General features: G+C 38.1%; 2 protein-coding genes across 3 annotated transcripts in view; both read right to left on the bottom strand.

The window, feature by feature from the left end:
• Positions 1 to 3991: 3991 nt before the first annotated feature.
• LOC103467814 (bMERB domain-containing protein 1) lies at positions 3992 to 17449 on the bottom strand. The gene is made up of 6 exons (XM_081609941.1): positions 17185 to 17449; positions 12599 to 12719; positions 10153 to 10226; positions 9701 to 9815; positions 9320 to 9390; positions 3992 to 7995 (listed from the first exon to the last, which is right to left on the bottom strand). Exons 1-6 carry the CDS (start codon positions 17261 to 17263, stop codon positions 7883 to 7885), a joined length of 573 nt encoding a protein of 190 aa, XP_081466067.1. The 5' UTR covers positions 17264 to 17449; the 3' UTR covers positions 3992 to 7882.
• Positions 17450 to 17542: 93 nt separating this feature from the next.
• Positions 17543 to 20551, bottom strand: part of pik3r6 (phosphoinositide-3-kinase regulatory subunit 6) — a 28390-nt gene continuing 25381 nt past the window's right edge. For both annotated transcript variants that reach the window (XM_008414537.2, XM_008414545.2), the window contains exon 21: positions 17543 to 20539. In XM_008414537.2, coding sequence (XP_008412759.2) covers positions 20383 to 20539 — 157 coding nt within the window. In that variant the 3' untranslated portion in view covers positions 17543 to 20382. The remainder of the gene's footprint in view (positions 20540 to 20551) is intronic.

Genomic DNA, 20551 nt, shown 5'->3' with positions numbered 1-20551 from the left:
TGTGATTGATGTGAATTATAAAAAAAAGAGCCAGTCAAAAGTACTGTACTTTACAATTAAGGACCGACATAATTATAATAAAATGAAGAGAACCAAATGTAGTTTTACCAATTTCAAAATTATGACATATTTCATTTGACTTTGTTTTTTTTTATTACTAGGTGCATATATACTCACAATAATGTAATTAAAGGAATTTAAATAAAGCCCTGCTTTATTATAATTACGTGGTTAAGGGGAATAAGTGTGTGAAGCATGAGTCAGAGCAGCGTGCGCCCTCTAACCTGTCAGTGACGGTGAAGGTTTCCTCTGTTTAGAAGACAAACGACAGCCGCCATAACAGTAAACCAGCAGGAAACAATGCATCACTCTGACACTGGTCAGCTGAAGGTGGTCAGACAAAAAGAAATGAGTACGATAAGAGCGATCTGCCTCTGCTGCATACAATATGTGTTGTGTAAGTACAACTCATCACCATGGTAATGCACATGAAAGAATAGGAAGCAGGCAGACTCCAGCTGCCTGTAACCCAGCAGCTGCCAAACTCTCTGCTCAGATGTCAGTGGACTGTTAATTAGTCAGGACACACAGTCCTCATCCTGCTGGGATCAAAGACTGTTTCCTGTAGGTGCTTCAGAGTAGAGCAACCAGTAAATGGACAACATGAAGATATTTTTCTCCTGACTGCCGCTGACCATGCCATTACCTTGTAACCTTAAAAAGGTGCCCAATATACCAATATAGGTATCTTTCTGTTTTGGTATCTAGATCATATGTGTCAAAATTGAGATCAAACTCAAGATCATAGCTTTTTATGTGAGACTCCAGAGGGATGCCTAAATAGGACCTTTAAGATCACCGTTTATTATTTGATCAAATTAAAGCAGTTTCGTAACGGCATACTGTCAAACTACATCAATCAGAAATTTGCTCAAAGTCAACAGATTCCCACATTTTTTTTCCACCAGTTTATCGCAAATAAACTTGTGAAATAGTTGAAAACATTGGGTTTAAGTGATGCTAACTCCCACCTGCAGGTGGCAGTATGTCTCACTTCTGACCCGCGATTGAATAACAGAAAGTCACAATTACAGTCTTAAGTAAGCGCAAATATTTCTAAGTTAGCACCACATAATCAGTGACTTTGATTGCAATAAAATCCCGAAAACAATCGCAAAATCCTGGAGGGACTGATCGGTGTTAAAAGATGTTCAATATGATTTTATTTTAAGAATAACTTATCAAATGAGTTTTTATTTTTTTAGCAACCTGAATGCCTTTGCAAGACACTCACCCTAGCGAATGTGTCAGTTTTGCTTTCAGCTTATTGGAGCTATTGATAACATTGTTTTATTCTTAGCAACTAACAGCATCATTTTGATCAGTTCCTATAGTGATGAGTCACATACTGTGTTCTGCATGACAAGCTGAAGTGATGGATCCCTGATCAGAACCTGCAAACAATATTTTTCTGTGTACTCCACTGTAACAAACAGACTTCTGTTTGAAAGCGATGGAAATATGATCAGGGCCACCGTTAGAAATACATGTTCATACTGAAAACATGAAGGACTCGATGTAAGCTGAAAATCCAATCATCTGCCTTGTAACCAAGGAAGGGCTGCAGATCGTGGCTTCTCGGATTAAGCTCGTAGTTATTCAACGTGTTTGGTATCCATGGCAGCCGGTGCTTGTTGGGGCCTTCGCATTTAGTTACACTTGTCTGCATCCTTGTAACTTTGTACACATGCTATGAGAATAAATGTCAGCTTCACACGGTTCGTTCTGTCATGCTGTGCGTGGTCAAAGCAGAGCCAAGTCGTCTCCTTTAAAGTATTTAACGAGAAAGAAACAAACAGATCTTGAACGTGACAAACAGGAGGCAGACAAAATAATAGGGAATCCAGCAAAGGAGAATAAAAAAAACTGAAATACTGTAACGTGACAAATAGAAAAAGATGAGCTAATCATAGGAAATGTGGTTCACCTGGGGCAAGGGGAAAGCAGGAAACTGGAGAAGGAGACCAATTAACAGAGCTAGAAACAAACGGAAAAAGACAGACAACAATCTAAGAGAAATAAATAGAAGCACAACATAAGTATTAAGCTCAGAAATTAATGAAATACTCATGTGGAAATACCCTAGCAACAATAATTACTATTTAGAAATAAAAGGAATATGGCAAGACCTATAAATAACACAAAAGAAAATAATTGAAAATAATCCAACACATAAAAAAAGACTAAAACTCAAAAGAAGCATCCTGTTATCAAATGAAGTAAATAAGATAGTTGACCATTACAATTTTGATTTTGAAACTTCCCAAATGTTTGATAATACTTGGAATATAAACCATAAGATGTGACATTTTATCTTCTTGACAGGTCATGAATTCATGGTCATCTCCAGTGTTTTAATTTGACGTAATATTAATCTGGATGAAAGCTGAGACCTTGGGTTTTTCCAAGCCGAATGCTGGAGGTTCAGAATGAAAGGCACTCAGAAAAATCTGAATAGTTAGATTTTTAACCTTATTCACAAGGTTTACACCACTTTTTTTTTTGTTTTAGACAAATGTGTTTTTTTTATGCAATGATGCAAACCTGCCTGTTGAATAATTTAGAATTTTTATGTTTAATTTTGGGACCTGGTGATCTTCCTGGGGTTTGGACGTTCTGGGAGGCCTTTGGATGTCTGTGGCTCTGATCTCCTCCATGTCTGCCTCGAGTTCTGGGGACGTTTCTCCTCACACACACCGTTGATCATTCAAGCTCTCACACACACACAAATGTTGTGTTTCTCTATTTTTACAGGGACTTTCTATTGTCTCCACTTATTTATATTGCTTCCATTTGTTTCTATAGCCTTAAACCTTACCAAAACTCAACAATTAGGGCCTCTGTATCTGGACCTGGTTGTGTTCCCCAATAGACTTGTTGGTCTTCAGAGGGTTAGTAAAGATGCCAGAAATGGTCCTAAATATGATATGTAAACAAGTACACACACATACTTTCTGTTCATTCACTTCCTAAACAAACAAATATAGGTGTGTGTGCAAAAACCGCAAGATGTGAGGAAGGTACACAGGACTGTGGAATCTGACTGACAGTCTTGACCTTTTCAACCACGAGTCGTCCTTGTGGGAGTTCAGTGTGATTCCACCAAAGATGACTCAGACGGAGGATGACGCTCCCCACACACACACACACACTGCCCCTATCAATCTCTGCATCCACTCCCATCCTTTCTCTCTTTTCATCGTGTCTACTTTACTTTCAGCCTCTCTTTTTATTGCATCTGCATTTCCCTGTTATACAGAAACAGATTTTGGCTTTTGGGATTTCTGTCCACATTTTTGTTTCATCCTTCTTTTTTACTGCTGGGATGTTTTAAAAGCTCAGAAATGCTCTGCAGTTTTGTTTATCGGTTACATGAAAATGAATGAAAGAATGAATGAAGGGAAATGCTGTTAATATGACAACATATCTGCACTATACTGGCAAATGGAAACATCACACATTTCTATGTGAAGTGTCATTGAACAGGCTGCTAGTGAGACTCTTTCTTGATATTACAAGAGACCATGTTTGCTTTAATTTCTTTTAAAGAAAATCATCAGTCGGGGATTCAGGATCACAGTTTCCACAGCTGTCCTCTCACCAGCAGCAGCTCTGTGACTGTCTTAATTATAGTACAGAGATGCAACTGATGAAATATCTCCAAAACCCACGAGGAAAGGTTTTCTACACTTTCGAAAACCATTATTTAAATAGCAACAACAATAAAACCACAACTGACATAAAAACAGTCCCTATGCATGCATGTTACTTGAACGTGATAAATTGTGCTGATGTTTTAGCTCAGCTAAAGACACTATGTTAGAAATTGAGAGGTTTTCCCAGCTTACTTTTTTGTGCTCGACAGGCTATATAGTCAAAACAAATCTAGATTTTGAGATTTTGTGTGGTAGATCAACACAAACACCGAGACTTATGCAAACTCTTTTTATGAATCTTTAAAATGTCTTCAGCAGAATAACAATGTCTAACACCACATTTTATGTATAACATGTCCGACTTCCAGCCCTGCACCAAACATTATGCGAGGGACCCTGAAGTTAATCCACAATATAAAAAAAAAAAAAAAATGCCAAAAATGTCAGCTGCGTCTCTGTGATTTGTGCTTTTTCTGTCTGCATTTCTTCGCAGTCCTCCGTTCCACTGAACTGTCCAACTTTTTTTCTTTTTCTTTTTCCTTTAGCTTCAAAGTTAGTGAGTGTATTAAACAGTTTCCATGGCAACTTGTATTCTGGGCAGTGGAAAACAAACACAATAAATTAGTTATAGAGCATATGTCCCTGCAGCCCATGTACTGCTGCACTGTAGCATTTATAGAAAGAAACATGGCAATGACATGAAAAAACATTGTCATTGGTTGAAAAATCAAACAATATGCACAGCTCTGATAAGAAGTTAATAAATACTCATCATGAGCATGAATGTTCAACCAATTTCGGGCTTTTAATTATTTTTTAAATCAACAAACAACCTCAATCATTAAAACAAAAGGGGGGTTGAATTTAGCTTTTTTTCATTGTAGATTTTTCATAATTTAAATTATTTATGCAAGATCAAATATATACATACACTACCATTAAATATCTTTCAGTAAAATACGCCTCGATCACTGACTTAATAAAGACAATAAACAGTGTTTGGCATAATCTTTACCAGAGTTGGAAGCATTTACATAAACTGGTTGGTTTCCTGGCACAGTCATGGTTTTTGTGTAGGAAAACTCTTAGTATCCACGTTTCAACACTGATTTATGGCGAAGTTGAAGAATTTCTCTCTTCTTCATTAAGATGCCTCCTCCATTAGAAATGCACCTGAGCAAATCAACCCCACAGCATGACGCTACCTCCTCCATGTTTGGCAGCTTGGTGCAGCATTCTTATGTTTGAAAGTCTTTAAGGTTTAATTCCTTTTTGTTATAAATAATTATTTACATTTTGCCCAACCATGTTCCATTTCTCCAGAACCCACCTGGGTCATTCATGTGAACAAATGGCAATTTCAGTCAAGCTTGTTGCAGCATGAGCTTCCGACTTTATCGCCAACCTTTCAGTCCAGAATGACGGAAAACTTGTGGACAGTGGCACAGATGCTCCAGAAAGTGTTAGCTCATCTCTGGATGAAATTTTGGTGGCTTCTGGATTTTTATTTAACACCCTGGCCCAGGGGTGACCCATTGGATCAGATGGTTAAAATTTTGACATAACTGAGTATGAAACACAGGAAACTCTAGGCTAACAATAAGTGGGGGGAATGGCTCCAAATGTATGTGTTTAAATCTAGGTCTGTGCCAAGTAGAGGTGTACCGATCGATCGGTCACCGATCATAATCTGGCCGATTTTCGTGAAAAAGTGCATGATCGGTAATTGGCGATCATTGGCTCTTGTTGCCGATACCGATCACCTGCATCTCATTTCGCAGCCTGCCTGTGCAGCTGGTCTCCTCTTTCCTTCACACTGCGCAAACGCGCAGCAACAAATCCTAAGCGATGTGGAACTATAACGCACTGAGTGAATGGGGAAGTTTGCGTGTTGTGGCGGAAAATTGAAGCAGGTCAAAATGCATCAACACAACGAATCTAATACGACATAAAAACAATGCCATACTTGGCATTGTTTGGCTACATCGAGGCTCACTGCAGTAAAAAAGACATATGGAGGATCAGATAGCAGGTAAAGCAGCGCACAGCTACAAACACTCACCCGGATTATTAGCATGACGGTCAGAAAGCTAAACAAATAACCCGCAAAATGATTTAAGTCTTCGAGTTGCGATGTAAGACGCTGGTTCTGCTCTCGCTGTTGAACCGCTGCTACGCTACAGGTAGTAATATTTCACAGACGGAGCGCCGCTTCTGCTCCACCTGGTAGTGACTCTCACACCGAACCTCTGCTTAAAGTTGCAGCATCTAAATACATTTTACATACGTAAAATACATACCCCTTTCGCTGTCCTAACATGAGACAGATAATCTCTAAAAAAAATAATCGATCTCCTCCCTGTTCTGCATAATTACTCCGCTCAGTCAGAAACAGCCACACAGAGCTAGCAGTAATCAGTTAGCCGCCATGCTATCAGGAAGTTTTCATTCAGTAACTCAGGATTGTTTATTGTAATGGAACCTGTATTTGCCTTTGAATGTTAAGTTTTATACTTGAATTTTTTTGGCAATGTTGAGAGATTTTATTTTGGCTCTTTGCATTATTTAGCCTCTTCAAAGCCTTCATATGTTTGTTGAAGATAGTATTACCGATAGCAGTACAATTTGCAGAATGCCTGTTTTGTTTAGTTTTCTTCTTGGAAAAAGTTATTAAAAACAAGTTTTTGTCTAAATTAAGGTGAATTCATGGTTCCTTTTTCCACATAATGTTACCGGTAGTGTTTATGATAAAAAATAATAATAATTATGTGATCGGTATCGGTGATCGGTATCGGTGATCGGCCCTCATGGGTGATCGGTATCGGCAGGAAAAAACCTGATCGGCACATCTCTAGTGCCAAGAAACAAACCGGTTTCTTGGCACCTTTTTCTTTGAAAATGAAGTTTACCAATTGGGATAAGAAAAGTTATCAAATATCCTGATCAAATATTGATGGATATCACTTAAAAACCAGGCCTGTTGTCCGAAAATAAACACATGTTTATCTGATGACAACCATTTCTGATTAGAAAAGAAGTCAAACAACCAGAAGCATGGATACAAAATGTGCACAACATTTGATCATGTGTGACTACAGAATATTAAAAGTCCAATTTGGGCTATGAAATTCATCATAATTGTTTAATCTATCATCAGCACAAGCTAAAAAGAAGTTAAAATGAATCTTTAAAAGACCAGAATTTGAATGACATCGGCATTCATGATGAGTTGTGCTTAAACTTCCCACGGGAACTTCTTGGCAATGAGCTAAAGAGCTGTGCAGTTGGCAAGCAGATAAAAAAAAATATAGCTTTATTTAAACCACTTTCATGTGTAATGTGTGGGCACTGAAGTGTGAGGTGATAAAGTTATACTGAGTCTGAAGGTAATGCAGCATATCAATTGAGTGTTGAACCATGACAGATGATACAAACCTGAGAGCAGCTCAGTACAGGGAGGCATGTGTGTATATATATATATATATATATATATATATATATATATATATATATATATATATATATATATATATATATATATAAAACATATATACAGCACTAGTAGATATCTAATTTCAACTTCATATGCAGACATTCAAAAGCAAATTTAAAAAAAAGCTGGAACTTCTAAGTTGACTTAGATGTTGGAGGAAAAAGTGGAATATAAAAACTCGGCTTCCTCTTTTATAAACCGGCGCTTTTTCAAAGGTTAAACCCGCGTTTGTCTGTCGCCAAACTGCACGCAGCTTCATCGCCATTATCTCCCAAACATTAATTATAAAGTTCTAGCTGCGTCCAGTCTGGCTTACTCACTGCAAAATGAGAAACTCTTTGAAAAAGAGATGACAATTATCGGAGATGCATGAAAACTTTGAAATATACAACTTGTGGCTGAGTCATGATGGTTGAGTCCAATTAGTGTGCACACGCCAACAGCTGCTGCTGGGCTTGGCTGCTCCGAGCCTTTAGCGCTGGGTATAAAAGAAAGTATTTACAGTTAGGTTACACCAGGGATGAGAAGCACAGACATAAAGCAGAGGCAAAAATGAATATTCTGATCATTTTTGCAACAAAATAGTTTCCACAGATGTGCGCGCCTCCGTCAGTGTCTCTTTGCGTCTCTTTCTCACACCTAATTGGTGAACTTGGTGTGCGAGTCTTTCGCTCTACATGATGGAGCACGTGAAGCCACAGCACTCCTTCAGGAGGGTGAGGCCTGTCTTGGTGAAAGGGGAGGAAGTCTGCTGAGCTCTGGCTGGCACCCTTCTTGATGATGCACCTAAAATCCAAAACAAGTCGAATAAAGCAGGTCACCGCTCCGGATGTAACCAGGTCTCATGATATAAATACACCATAATAACATGATTGGAACGATTGGTCCTGCAGAGTGCGATCTGTTCACTGCCTGCGTGTGGTGTTGTTTGGTGAGGTAAGCTGCCATCAGACCCGGATATGAAGGCGACAGAGGCAAAGACAATATAAAAAAAAAAAATGGATGTAATTGCCCCTTCAAAGTTATTAAATGTTTCTCGTCACCTCCGGCAGGAGCAGATGATGTCAAGAATTTATTTTTTTCCTTTGCAACACTGTGGAGGAAGTTTGAGCTGCTCATCTTGTCAAGATTGCTTTGATTTCGCATCACTAAAAGGTTTTCATTTTCCTTTTCTTTCATCCAGGAGTGAAATTGGTGGTGCAGTTTGGATACCTCTTCTACTTCACATTCCAAGTCTGCCTGGCCTTACATCCATGAACTGATACCTGGACATTCTCCTTCGGGATTTTCGGAAATTCACGGTTCAATCAAGTGGCATTATGCTACCGGAACCATGTTTGACTGCAGGTATGATGTTCTTTTTCTGAAATGACATGTTAGTTTTGCTTCTGCTTTGTCAAGCCACAGAATATTTTTCCAAAAGTTTTTTTTTTTTTTTATAATTTTTTAGCAAGTGTGAAACTGGTTTTTTGTTTCCTTCTGATCAACTGTGGCTCTGTAAGAGAAGAATATGTCTTGAAATCAAAATGTTTTAATTCAAGTTTATTTCCTGCTGCATATCTATATTCCCCCGGGTTAGGAAACCATAGGTTGCCACTCAGGCTTTTTATTAGTGAATGTGGCTCAAGTGTAAGGCAATTTGTACGGAAGAGGATTAGGGCCACTGGAAAAAAAAAAAAACAGTTCTGACTTTAATCTCATAATTCTGACTTTAATTTCTGAGATTAAAGTCAGAATTATGAGATTAAAGTCAGAATTCTGAGTTTAAAGTCAGAATTCTGAGATTAAAGTCAGAATTCTGACTTTTTTTCTCAGAATTCTGACTTTAATCTCAGAATTCTGAGATTAAAGTCAGAACTGTTTTTTTTTTTCCCAGTGGCCCTAATCCTCTTCCGTAAATTTGAGCAGCATATATGCTGTATAAATTTAGCCTATTAGAACATTTTTGCCCAGTCTCTTTCTTACTTTTGAATCACGAACACTATTTTTAACCGAGATGAGTGAGCCCCACCAGACATTAGACATTCTGGGTCTCTCCAGCTGTTGATGTATTTAGATGTCACATTTAAAATGTAATAACATAATTTCTCATTTTTGCCTGCTTAAATACCTGATTTCTTCAAGTTTCCTGGCAATCTGGATTTCAAAAACTCTGCCATTTCTTTATCTTCTTCTTTTTCCCTGAAAACAAAATTGGGGTCACATGTCCGTTATTTTCTTTTTCTGGGTTAAATATTTTTAAAACAAACAACATTGTTGTCCCTCAAAAATGTTAAATGCATAATTCTGAAATGACCATTTTCAACAGTTCTCACATAATGGTCTGTACAGACTAAGATTCCCTTTGGACGCCTCTATGTTGTATGTATTGTGTGTTCTTTGCATCTTGTTAGCTTGATCTATTTATTGCACTTTATCCGTCACTCTCCAATATGTCAGATCAGACAACAACAGAATGCATTAAAAGGTTCCTATAGAGCATGACACACACCTGAGGCGTTCAAACTCAACATCATCCACTAAGAAGTCTCTGGTCTCCACCAGCTTGTGAATCTGCTGCAGCAGTTCTTCCTCCTTCTGTCGGTCTTCGTTGGACTTGTCCTTATCTAGAGTATAAAGACAATTTGGTAACATTGGTGTGGATTTGATTTACTGTGAGTTTCTGCTTGAGAAAAACTGAAATGGACTTTTGATTTCCTTTGAAAAGAACCTTGAATTGAAGTGATGGTACAGACTGTGCTGTAAACTCTGAGAAATTTGAGTTGGGGGGCAAATGAGGGTGTTATTTCATGACTGTTTGACCAACAGATTTGGTGTTGCATTTAGGTTTACGTATGAATTCGACAAAAACATATCAACATTTGAAGATTTAATTAATGAGAGTGCACCCTAAACCTATTTTTTTTCCTGTTTTGACCATTATATAGAGTGAAGGTCTCCTACCTGGTACAGACACCAGTTTGTGAAGCTCCTTCTTCAGTCGAGTAATCTCTTTACACAGCTGAATGTCATCCATCCTGCTCAGACATGATAGCATGGAAGAAACACACACACCGTTCAAATCTACAAGTTAGTGCTGCACACTGTACACAACGGCATCACATTTTTAATCACGGCGACTTCCAAGTCTCTATGCACGCAGCGTATCAACGCCGGCAATCACTTCATCCAGGGTCGGTAATTACCTTCCAGCTTTTTTTTTTTTTTTTTGTAGATTCTCATGCGTTTCACAACCTTCATGCAAAGCAGGGAGGAGATTATCAAGGAGTCTCTGTCTTACTGACAGCAGTGTGAAAATGTCAAACAGCCGTGTCAAAATGGCAGCAATAAATAGGTCTGATTGGCACTGAAAAGCAGGTCTTTGAATCTGCTGGAACCGTTGGACATGTCTAACTCATTGATGGACGCAGAGCAGCCTTTACTCATTCAGGTGACGTGAGTTGAAAGCTGGACTGGAAATCTGTCGGAGCTGAAAGAAAACCTCTAAAAGAAGCTCTTGAGGATTTAAAAAAAAAAGATTTAAAACTCAGCACAGAAACGGGGAGGAATTCCTAAAAGGAATGAGAGCTGGGTGGAAATGCAGGCTGAAGGCTGTCGCACCACGTCTACCTGGATCATTTCCACTTCTTTACGCTCCGTCTTTCACGGAACCGGTGGACGATTAGTGACACTGAGGTGAGGTGGGAGACCCTGCATACGCTCACACACTATCACACACGTTTATCTCTGTCGGCCGAGCCAGCTCCGCTCCTCGGCTCCCGTCCTGTGGATCCTCCAGATCTTTAGGGAGAAATGGCAGCGCGGTCAAGGAAACATGGAGTTCATCCCTTCCTGCCCCCACTTTTCCCTCACGTTCCCTCTCCGCTCTGAATGTTGCTGCTGTCTATCTACATCGGGAGCGTATGAATAAATATCCATGCATTAGCCTGCACAGTGGAAGGAAAAGTGGAGCCACTGAAATCTGAAAAGAGGGCTGTGTGAGTGAAAATGAAAGAGAAGACGACGGTGGTAACAGTGAAATAATAGCGTGCCGGCTGCAATGCTGACCGGCTTCAAGCGCAAAATGTTCAGGGAGGCATATATTTAATCGCATTTCCAGTTTTTATGAGAACAGAGCCTGTAAGCTGCTTCAAGTCAGAGTAACTGTCTAAATGAAGAGAGTGATTAATAAAATAGTGACAACTTTTAACACCTTTAATCCCTGTAAGCCCATTTTATACATTTATGAGTTTACCTTTAAATGAGACTGTACCTTTAACAGGAAATGCTTTATATGTTCATTTCTCAGCACATGTTTCACACAGGAAGATAACAATGAAGCACCATCTTCTACCTACGTTTACTGTCTAAATAATTATTGGCATTTGCGTAATTAACAATAAATCTTAACTACTGATGAACGGCTCATAGAATAGCTTATGAAGGTAGAGGTCCACTTTGGTCTGATCCATCTTAATTTAGCTTTTAGATTCAGCCTCTATGGACATCTAGTCTGGATTTATGCTAAATTAAATGCATAATAAGTGATTAAAAGCTTTAAGAAAAATAAGTTTTCATTTAAAGGGTTTCTTTGCGTTTTAAAAAGGCTAATTTAGGACATTTAAATGTATTTTAGGATAACTACATACAGTAGCTGTATAAATTCTGGAAAAATAACCTAAGTTAACTTACATATATGTACAAATGTAACCTCTGTTCAGCAAACAAATATAAGTCAATTTGAGGACAAAATCATTTGAGGGGGAGACTTCACACAGGGCTGTTTGCTGCTCCGCACCATTGGCCTTGTAGTTTTGTTACCGCTATTAACATTCTCAAATGAATACCGTGGGTGTATTTTTATTTTATTTTTTTTCAAAAATAAAAAGAAATGAGAAATGAAAGGAAACGTAAGCAGAGACCAAGAGTTAAACATTTTTTATGCATTTCATTTCTGACTTTTTAATTTCTAAACGTGATATTAAATATAAGCCCTTTTAGGACATTGCTAAAAAACCTTATTTAATTTAATTATTCCGTAACACTTTTGACCATCAATTCAGTGGATTCCTAAACCTGTTCCTCCTGTCCAGAGTCGCAGAAGGCGGAATAGTACAGATTGGAGCACCAGGATGGGTCTGAGTGAATTTGGAAGTGGAAGTGAAGCATCGTCAGGCATTTATGCACTTAACCAATTATTTAGATTTATTTATTTTTTTATCGACTGGGTAGATTACACTGAAAAAAAAAAATCAGATGAGGTAAAAAGAGTAGAAATTATCTTAAAAAAAAGATGCAATAAATGGGATAGACGGTGTGAATAATGTTTTGCTCGAATAAAAGAAAAAAAAATCACTTTAGTTTCTTTCCTTTAAAAAAAGTTAATAGTTAGCCGTAGGGATCCACTTACATGTATCTGAGCTCTGACTCCCTCCGGACCAGGATGTCCCTGATCCTCTCAATCTTGAAGAGCTCCCCCTCGATGTCATCCACAGTAATGGTGGAGTCCGCCATGGACACCACATCGTCCTCTGGAAGAGAGGAAGGAAAAGTCTTATCACTGGAAAAAAGAAAAAAAAAACGTACATAATGTGTCATGGGGTATTAGAGTTGCTGTTTTTATCGGGGGAGTTTAAAATTGTTTCAATTACCGCTCACAGACAGGGTGGGTAATACACTTTTCAAAAATAATCAACTCTGGCACAGCATAACAATAACCCAGTATGAATGTGCATGTTAAACAGCTGCAGCAGGTGGAGTTGGGAAATTGCTCCACGCTGGAGAGCAGAGAGTCACAGTCAAATCCCAGTTTGTCAGAGTGACTGGCACAGTGCAAGTGTGAGCCGTCACTCACACTTGCACACGCACACACACACACACCCACACAGAAATTGTTTAATTGCAAAAAGCCAAGGCAATAAAGCTGCACACTGCGTCTGCACAGGCGTTCTGCTTCAAAGGTTCTCCGTTAATACTAAGTTGTGAATTACAATAATTTGTACAGACGCCCATTTTTATACACTGAGTGCTCTTCTGTATTAATACATACTGACCGAAATGAGTGGCTATTATAAGGGCGAGTAGTGGAGATCAAATCAAAGTTTGATCATGAAGGAGGAGTTTTTTCTTCTAGTGTAAAAGGGCAAACCAGGCTCTGCTGCAGCCTGCACCAATCACAGATTGAACCATTTATGATGGAAAAAATATCAAAATGGATGCCGATCAAAACAGCCTGCATTCTGTACTTTAAACTGTTCATTCACACTTAGTGAAGGATCATGCTCACAAGAATCAACTCTATGAGCGATTGTAGTGAATAGAGAGTCGACTGCCATGTTGTGAGATCAGGTTCCCACTTCTTCTCCTTTTCGCTGCTCAGCTCTCACTCTCACTGGCTCCTTCCTGCTCAGAACTTTGCTTTGATTGACAGAATGGTGGTTTGTCTTTTTAAAAACAGGACAAATACAAAGAGAAAAAAAACCAGAGGAGGAACTGCATCAGCTCATCTATCAGCCCATGCTGTTCTATTTATTTGAATGTCAACCTGAGGAATTTTGGTTACTGAGTTTGGTTATGGCTAGTAGATTTGCTAGCAGGGTTCTGCTAATTTGTTTTTTTAAATAAAAATGAAAAGTTTGATTAAAATATTAGACAAAAGTAACAAGGCCTGCTTTCATAACAGACTAAATGCGTAAAAACGAAAGGAAAGAATAAGGCTTCTCATAAAAATACTATGCAAAAGGATTTATTAACACAGAAAACATTCATTTATGAGGCTACAGATTAACAACCATTCGAGAGTGAAAAGAGAAAAAAACTTTCCCTCCCTCGGCTCTGAACATTTTTTGTAAAGAAAGATTATGCCACAGTTACTCCTGTCACACTTGTTACTAAAATCAATTTTTTTAAAAAAAGCATTGGTTTAAAAAACTGTGCCTCACTTTTAACAATGGTTACTACGGTATTTATATTTACTTTACAATCATTATCAGTATCTATTAATGTTTATATTTTATTATCTCCCCTTAGATTTTATACATTTTTCAGCACCTTTTGATAAAGAAATTCATGCTAGATGCTTACAGGCTCGTGACAAAAGCCCAGACTGAGCAATTTCAGGAAACCATGTCTTCCTGTGTGTGAATTGATTCATCGAGCAGCTCCGGCTAGCCGGCTGTAAAGAAGGACCCCAACAAGTAACACCAATATCACCTCACTTTCTGACTCTCTCGAGCCCTTAATACCTTTTTATTTACACACCTCACTGTTCAGCATAGCTCTACTATGTCATCTCTATTCAAGTCACACCGAGCCTTGATCCAGGTACAACTGGGGTTTAAAGTGCAGCAAAGGTACTGCTTTGTAGTAAAAAGGCAGAACAGGAGTGTGCAATACTCAGTGAAATTAGATCTGTGGGACTCAAGGCTGCCACAGCAGAAGCTCTGAACAATGCATTAACCGTACTTCATGATAAGCATTAGAGTAAACTGGCAAATATTTGCTGGAATGGAGTCTTCATTCTTGTAATTTACAGCTGCAGTCCATGACACACAAATGTTGGGCTGTGAGAATGAAAAATGTGATCCAACAAACAGATTGTAGGCCACTGAAAAACCTGGTTGGTGCCAAGTTGTTGTAAGGATTCCCCTTCACCGTCTTAGATTAGAAACACGCAGCTTAAATGTTATTGAGCTGATGATCAAATGGTCTTTACCAGACTGACGGCGGGTATTTATGAAGGACAAAATACGTGGCCCAGTCAAAGTACAGGAGAGAAGATGACTTGAAATTGGATGTTCTCTGATAGTCACTAGCCAACATTTCAGATTATTTGAAAAATATTTTTGTCATCATTTCACAACCTACTGGATCTGTACGTTTTCATGAAAAATAAGACTTTTTTTCATTTGATTCAGACTGATATAGCTAAACTGAAGATAAGATACAATATTGGATAAGCAGCTTTAGTGAATTTTAGAATAGATTTTATTGAAAATGACACAATTATATCGTTAGTGTGTCAATAAATAAAATAAGATTATGCATGCAGAAAAGGCAATGAATGAAATTTACACACATGGGCCATCTGAGAGAGAAAATAATCGGGTCTCTTGCTCCTTCAAAAACATAATTTTCCAATGTAGAGATGATAAACATGCTAGTTTATTATAAAGACTACATAAGCACATGCATCAGAAATCCTGGTGTCACACACATTATACTTACTGACGTATACTACTGGAGACAGCATGCTGTACTGCAGAGGCTCTGGAGACCAGGTAATGCTGTCACTGAGTAGTTATGAGTCATCACCAGACCTTTCAGAAATACTCGCTGCTTCATCCTCACTCTCTCTCCCTTTACCATTTCCTTTTATTTTTCCTCTATAATGTCACCCCGTAGCTCCATTCTTAATGCAAACTCCTGCAAATATCAGTGACTCTAGTGAGGCCAAATGAAATCATTTTCAGAACTCTATAGCTCTCTTTTACATGGCTGTACTTTGAAAAAAAATACTGGATGGGGAAAATAAGAAAAATAAGAGGAAAATAGGATAATCAATGTAATAAATAAATAAATATATATATATATATATATATATATATATATATACTATATAAAAAGAGCATGAAGTGATAACACTTTACTGATCAACAATGTTAAACTGCAATAGAAAACTTTGTTTTTTTTTAAGTTTATGAATATGATTTAGTTACAACTTGTTGTTGACAGGAAGAATTTTATGCTTTTCTTCAAAAAACAGCACAACATAAAACATTTAGGACTCATAGGACTAACATGAGGTGTATGAACAAATAAAAGCTTGCAAATGGAAAGTCATGATAAATATAATCTGCATTGTTTTATAGGGCTGTACTAAAGAAGTTAGACCCCTTGAAGTCTATTATATTTTTTTTCATTAAATAACAAATGCCAGGGTAACTGGGGGAGATTTTGTCACAAACCAACACAAAGTAATGCATATTTGTGTATAAGAAAAATTATAGATAAATGAAAATAAAATCCGACATATTTCACAAGTTATTTGTGCTCAGCCCCTAAATTACTTGTCCTCTCTTTTCTTTTTCTTTCTAAATAACTCAAGCTCAGTCATCAACCATTTCATTCTAACTCTGATTGTATATTTGGCATCACTGTCCTGTTGGAAGGTGAAACTCCGGCCCAGTCTAAAGGTTTTTACAACCTCTAACAGGTTCTCTTCCGATATTGCCGTCTCTTTAGCTCCATCCATCTTCCTGTCAACTCTGACTCTACTGAGAGAAAAAAAAAGAAACATTCCCGAAGGATGATGCTGCTACCACTTTGCATCACCATGGCAATGGTATATTCAAAGTGATGCGCAGTTTTAGTTTTTTTTCCTATACATTTTGCATGCAAGTCATAAAAGGTTTAGTTTGCTTCTCTGTATTCTCAAAGCTGCTTGTTCACCGTTGTTGTCTGAAAACCTCCCAAGTGAAGTGGCTTTTTGTTGAATTTGTCAAAAAAGTACAAAAGTTGAATTAACACAAATGGTTTAGCAATAAGCAAAATGAGACAAGAATGTTTATATATCCCCACAAGAAGCGTAACTTATTGTTTTACAAACCAAGTGGCTGGACTATAAAGGCCAGATAAACAGGCAGATGATCTGTAAACTGACTCAAAAGACACCTGCGGATTCTTGACATTTCCAGAGCTGCAGCTGTTAGAAAAAAAACAACTATCAATTGTACTATGAATTTAAAAAAAAGATGTCTCTCCGCAAAAGGAGCAAAAAACTACTAAACCTTCCCAAACAAACTATGAAATGCTAAAACAACAATGCTATACAATTACACTAAAGCCAATATTCAACTGTTCAGTACTTGTTAAATTGCATTCTACAGTAATGCTTTAGGAGTCAGCAGTGCTATTCAATGTGACACGTTTATATGTACACAAAGGTCAGATTCAGCCCCGTCGACAGGGACAGAAGGATAAGTTTAAAACAATGACCTGTTTTTTTGGCGTCTCCGCTCCATGTGGTGTGCTCCAGTGAACCATACTGGTGAGCGGATCCTTGCTTCTTCTCCATCGGTGCTGCAGCTGCTCTCCGGTAGCAGCGGCAGGGCAGCAGCAGAGAACTACAGGGGAGGGACTTGCAGGCGGATTGTTGATGTATTTGTGAGTCATCAGCAGTCAGTCACTAACGCACGGAGGCAAAGGCGGCAAGATGTTCCTGAGGTTCCCTCCAGCTCTGGTAGGAGAACGCTAATGCGTCAACGTGTTTCAAACAAACAGCGCCATCTGGCGACCTCTGGAGAGAATTACAGCAGCCAACTTTTTCCCCAATAAATGAATACATAAACGTAGCTTTTCTTTTTTTTTAGAAAACAAAATCATTTATTTAGACAATAACATTCCCAAAGTCTGAATGCAACACATATTCATAACATAAGGAGGAAACAATGTGCAAAATACATCATGAATTTCAAACCCATGATTAATCCCCTGCCAGTTCAGCAGATACACATATACATGCACCTAATTGGTTAATGAATCTCATTCATTTAAACACACACCACTTCCAGTTCCTGAGGTCTTTAGCGACAGAAATCATACTCATCAGGGTGCAAATTATACTTGATTTTAACCAGTAAAAACAAATACATTAAACAGTAACTTAAAGGGATAGTTAACCTTTTTTTTTTTAAAGTGAAGCTGTTAAAAATGGAAAGATGTTAATATGCTACCTGTAATATACAAATATTGGTATCTAAGTTTAGTAAGCTGAGAGAAACCACGAGCAAAGCAGATTTGTACCATCTAAAAAAAAACTTCCAATCTCAAAAATACTACAGCAGTCAATGGAAACACTTTAATGAATGTTTTCATCACATCATAATCCTGTACTGAGCCATTATCTACTCAGACGCCAATGATTCGAAGTAGGAGGAAGTGCACAAACGATGATCTTGAAAATGTAACAGTAAAAACCCAAAATAATTCATTTCAAAGTACAGAAGTATAAAAATGAACGAAAACAAATTTTAATCTGCCATAAATCTGCTTCATATCAGGTAGGCCTTCATCATTAACAGCTTACATGTCCTGTACTCAGTAGTTCATTGATGGCGGTGTAGCACTTCCTACCACTGTTTCCTCTATATTTAATCATCAGCATCAGTATAAATAACTAACCCAGTTTACTTAAATTGCTCTGGCATTTTTGAGACTGGAGTCGTTTTAAGACGCTAGAAGTCCGTTTAGGTCTTAGCACCTCTTTAACGAGCCGTTGGCTTCAGTTTCAGTGTCAAACCTAGACGTCAAACATCTTACTGCTGCAGGTAACTAACCTTTAAATACAACCTTCGCTTCACTTTTACATTTGCCATGAAAAAAGAACAAAACCAGTAGTTGTGTCAGATCACAATCCTCCCTTGCTACGCTGAGAGATATCAAATGGTGATTATGCATTAATAGAATATTTCACAGTAATTACAAGTCTTATTTTATACTTTAAATATATACTTTACACAGCTTTAAAAATGCTAATTTAGTGCAACATAAAATTTTAACACTAAAATATACCATTTAATGTATAGCAGGTCCACTTCAATGCTGCAAGATGTTTTACTTGTATCTATGCACAGGTTATAACATGTCTGTGTTGCGTAATAGCAGGTATGCAACCCTGAAAAACTGTCCCTGTAGTTAGTGCACATTGCCTTATAAGAGGGTAAATCAGAGGCCTAACAGCACCTTCCCAACTATTAATTTGATTATAATTAATAGTTGCTTCTGTCCTGAGTAATTCCTGACGATGCTCATGCTTCTAGTTGCACCATGTTATGTCAGGTGATTCTGGAAAATGTCTACAATCAAAATAAAGGTTAATGTCAGTAATTTCACATTGAAACGAGTGCACATTATGTAACAGATGAGACAGGACTAGATGTCTGAATGGTAGCAGTAACAAAGATCCTGAGCATCAGATCAGAGCAGTAAGATCGATGTTCCAGCAGGTGGCAGGTCAGCTCAGAGGGCATTCTTGTATAATCGCGTGTGTCTGTGTGGGTCAGGAAGAAGGTTTGAAGGTAGTGTGTAAATAGGAGTAAAGTAAGCGTTAAGATCAGCTCTTCAAATCTTCTGCATTGTGTGATGCCTTCACGAAGCATGTTCCCCGCAGATTTGTTGTTACGACTTCCAAATTATTAACCGATACATTTTTTTCTTGCTCTGAAATACAAACACTGATCAGCCACAAAGCTAAACCTCTGACAGGTAATGGAAACTGATTAACGTTGGTACTTAAAGAACCGTCATGATGCCATAGTAAATAGAAGGACATGTTTTACTATGGCTAACACTGTTTAGAATACCAAGAAAAATGCCAAGGTGCCAAACACAGATGTTAGATTGTGTTTCCTTAAGTCCAAGTTATGTCTCATTTCTTCATTCCAAGTTCAAGTGAAGTCTCAAGTCTGATGACTGAAATGAATATTTTCTCATCACGATCACATAGAATGTCGGGATTATTTATTATTTTTTTGGTCTGCATTAGAGTTTTGATGGGTTCCTTGCTAAACAAACCAGATTTTCTCTGCAAACAAACTAGAGGTTGAATAAAAAGTGGACTAAACAGGACTGGTGAAAATGCTCCCCAAGATGCAAACTCAGGTTCCCATTTGTAGAACAAGCACAATGCATGATGGCCGCACCCTGAACTGCTAAATACAGTGGTTTTATTGTGGCTGATCAATGTATATTTGCTTACTTAATTTTCTATGCTGGTCTCTCTGGACAATATTGATCATTGGTATTAGGCACAGTTAAATATAATGAATATCTGTGATCACCAAAGTGTGCACAGCAGGTTTTTCATGAAGAGCACAATGCTGATGTAGGTCAATCCCATCTTGCAGCGTGATGAAACTTCTTAACACTGTAAAACCAGTGGACTTGATGAGGCAGTCACTTGCAGAATTTGATCATATGTGGTGCTTAAGTTACTTCTGAATTGAAAAAAAAGTCTTTCTCAATCAATGTCAGTAAGAGCAAAGTGGCAGACGTGAAACACTTTGGGTCCAGGAGCAGCTCGTTAGGTCTGAAAGATAACCGTTTTCTTTCTTTTGCTGTCGTTCTTTGAAGATCCGTTTGGGAAGACGACCATCATTCCCGCTCACTAAGCAAAGTGAGGACAGCTTTGACACATCAGTTGATAATGCCAGCAAATGTGTTGACTGGCAGAGGAAGAGTTTTGCTCATGTATTTGCTCAGTCCAGCATCTTTAGCTCCATCGGTGCAGAATTTGGACCCCATGGATTTCTGCACGCAGTAGCCAGGATCCAGACAAGGAGAGATCTCGACGCTACAATGAAAA

The sequence above is a fragment of the Poecilia reticulata genome, chromosome 1 (assembly GCF_904066995.2).
Source record: "Poecilia reticulata chromosome 1, P_reticulata-male-v2, whole genome shotgun sequence".
In the NCBI taxonomy this organism is placed as follows: domain Eukaryota; kingdom Metazoa; phylum Chordata; class Actinopteri; order Cyprinodontiformes; family Poeciliidae; genus Poecilia; species Poecilia reticulata.
This window is presented reverse-complemented; position numbering and strand designations above follow the sequence as displayed.

Excerpts from the sequence above, each read along its gene's own strand:
- LOC103467814 (XM_081609941.1), bottom strand. The coding sequence starts at position 17,263 with ATGGAGAAGAAGCAAGGATCCGCTCACCAGTATGGTTCACTGGAGCAC. Across the intron at positions 12,720-17,184 it reads CGGAGACGCCAAAAAAACAG|AGGACGATGTGGTGTCCATG; the intron begins GTCATTGTTTTA and ends CCTCTCTTCCAG. Across the intron at positions 9,391-9,700 it reads GTTGAGTTTGAACGCCTCAG|GGAAAAAGAAGAAGATAAAG; the intron begins GTGTGTGTCATG and ends TTTTGTTTTCAG.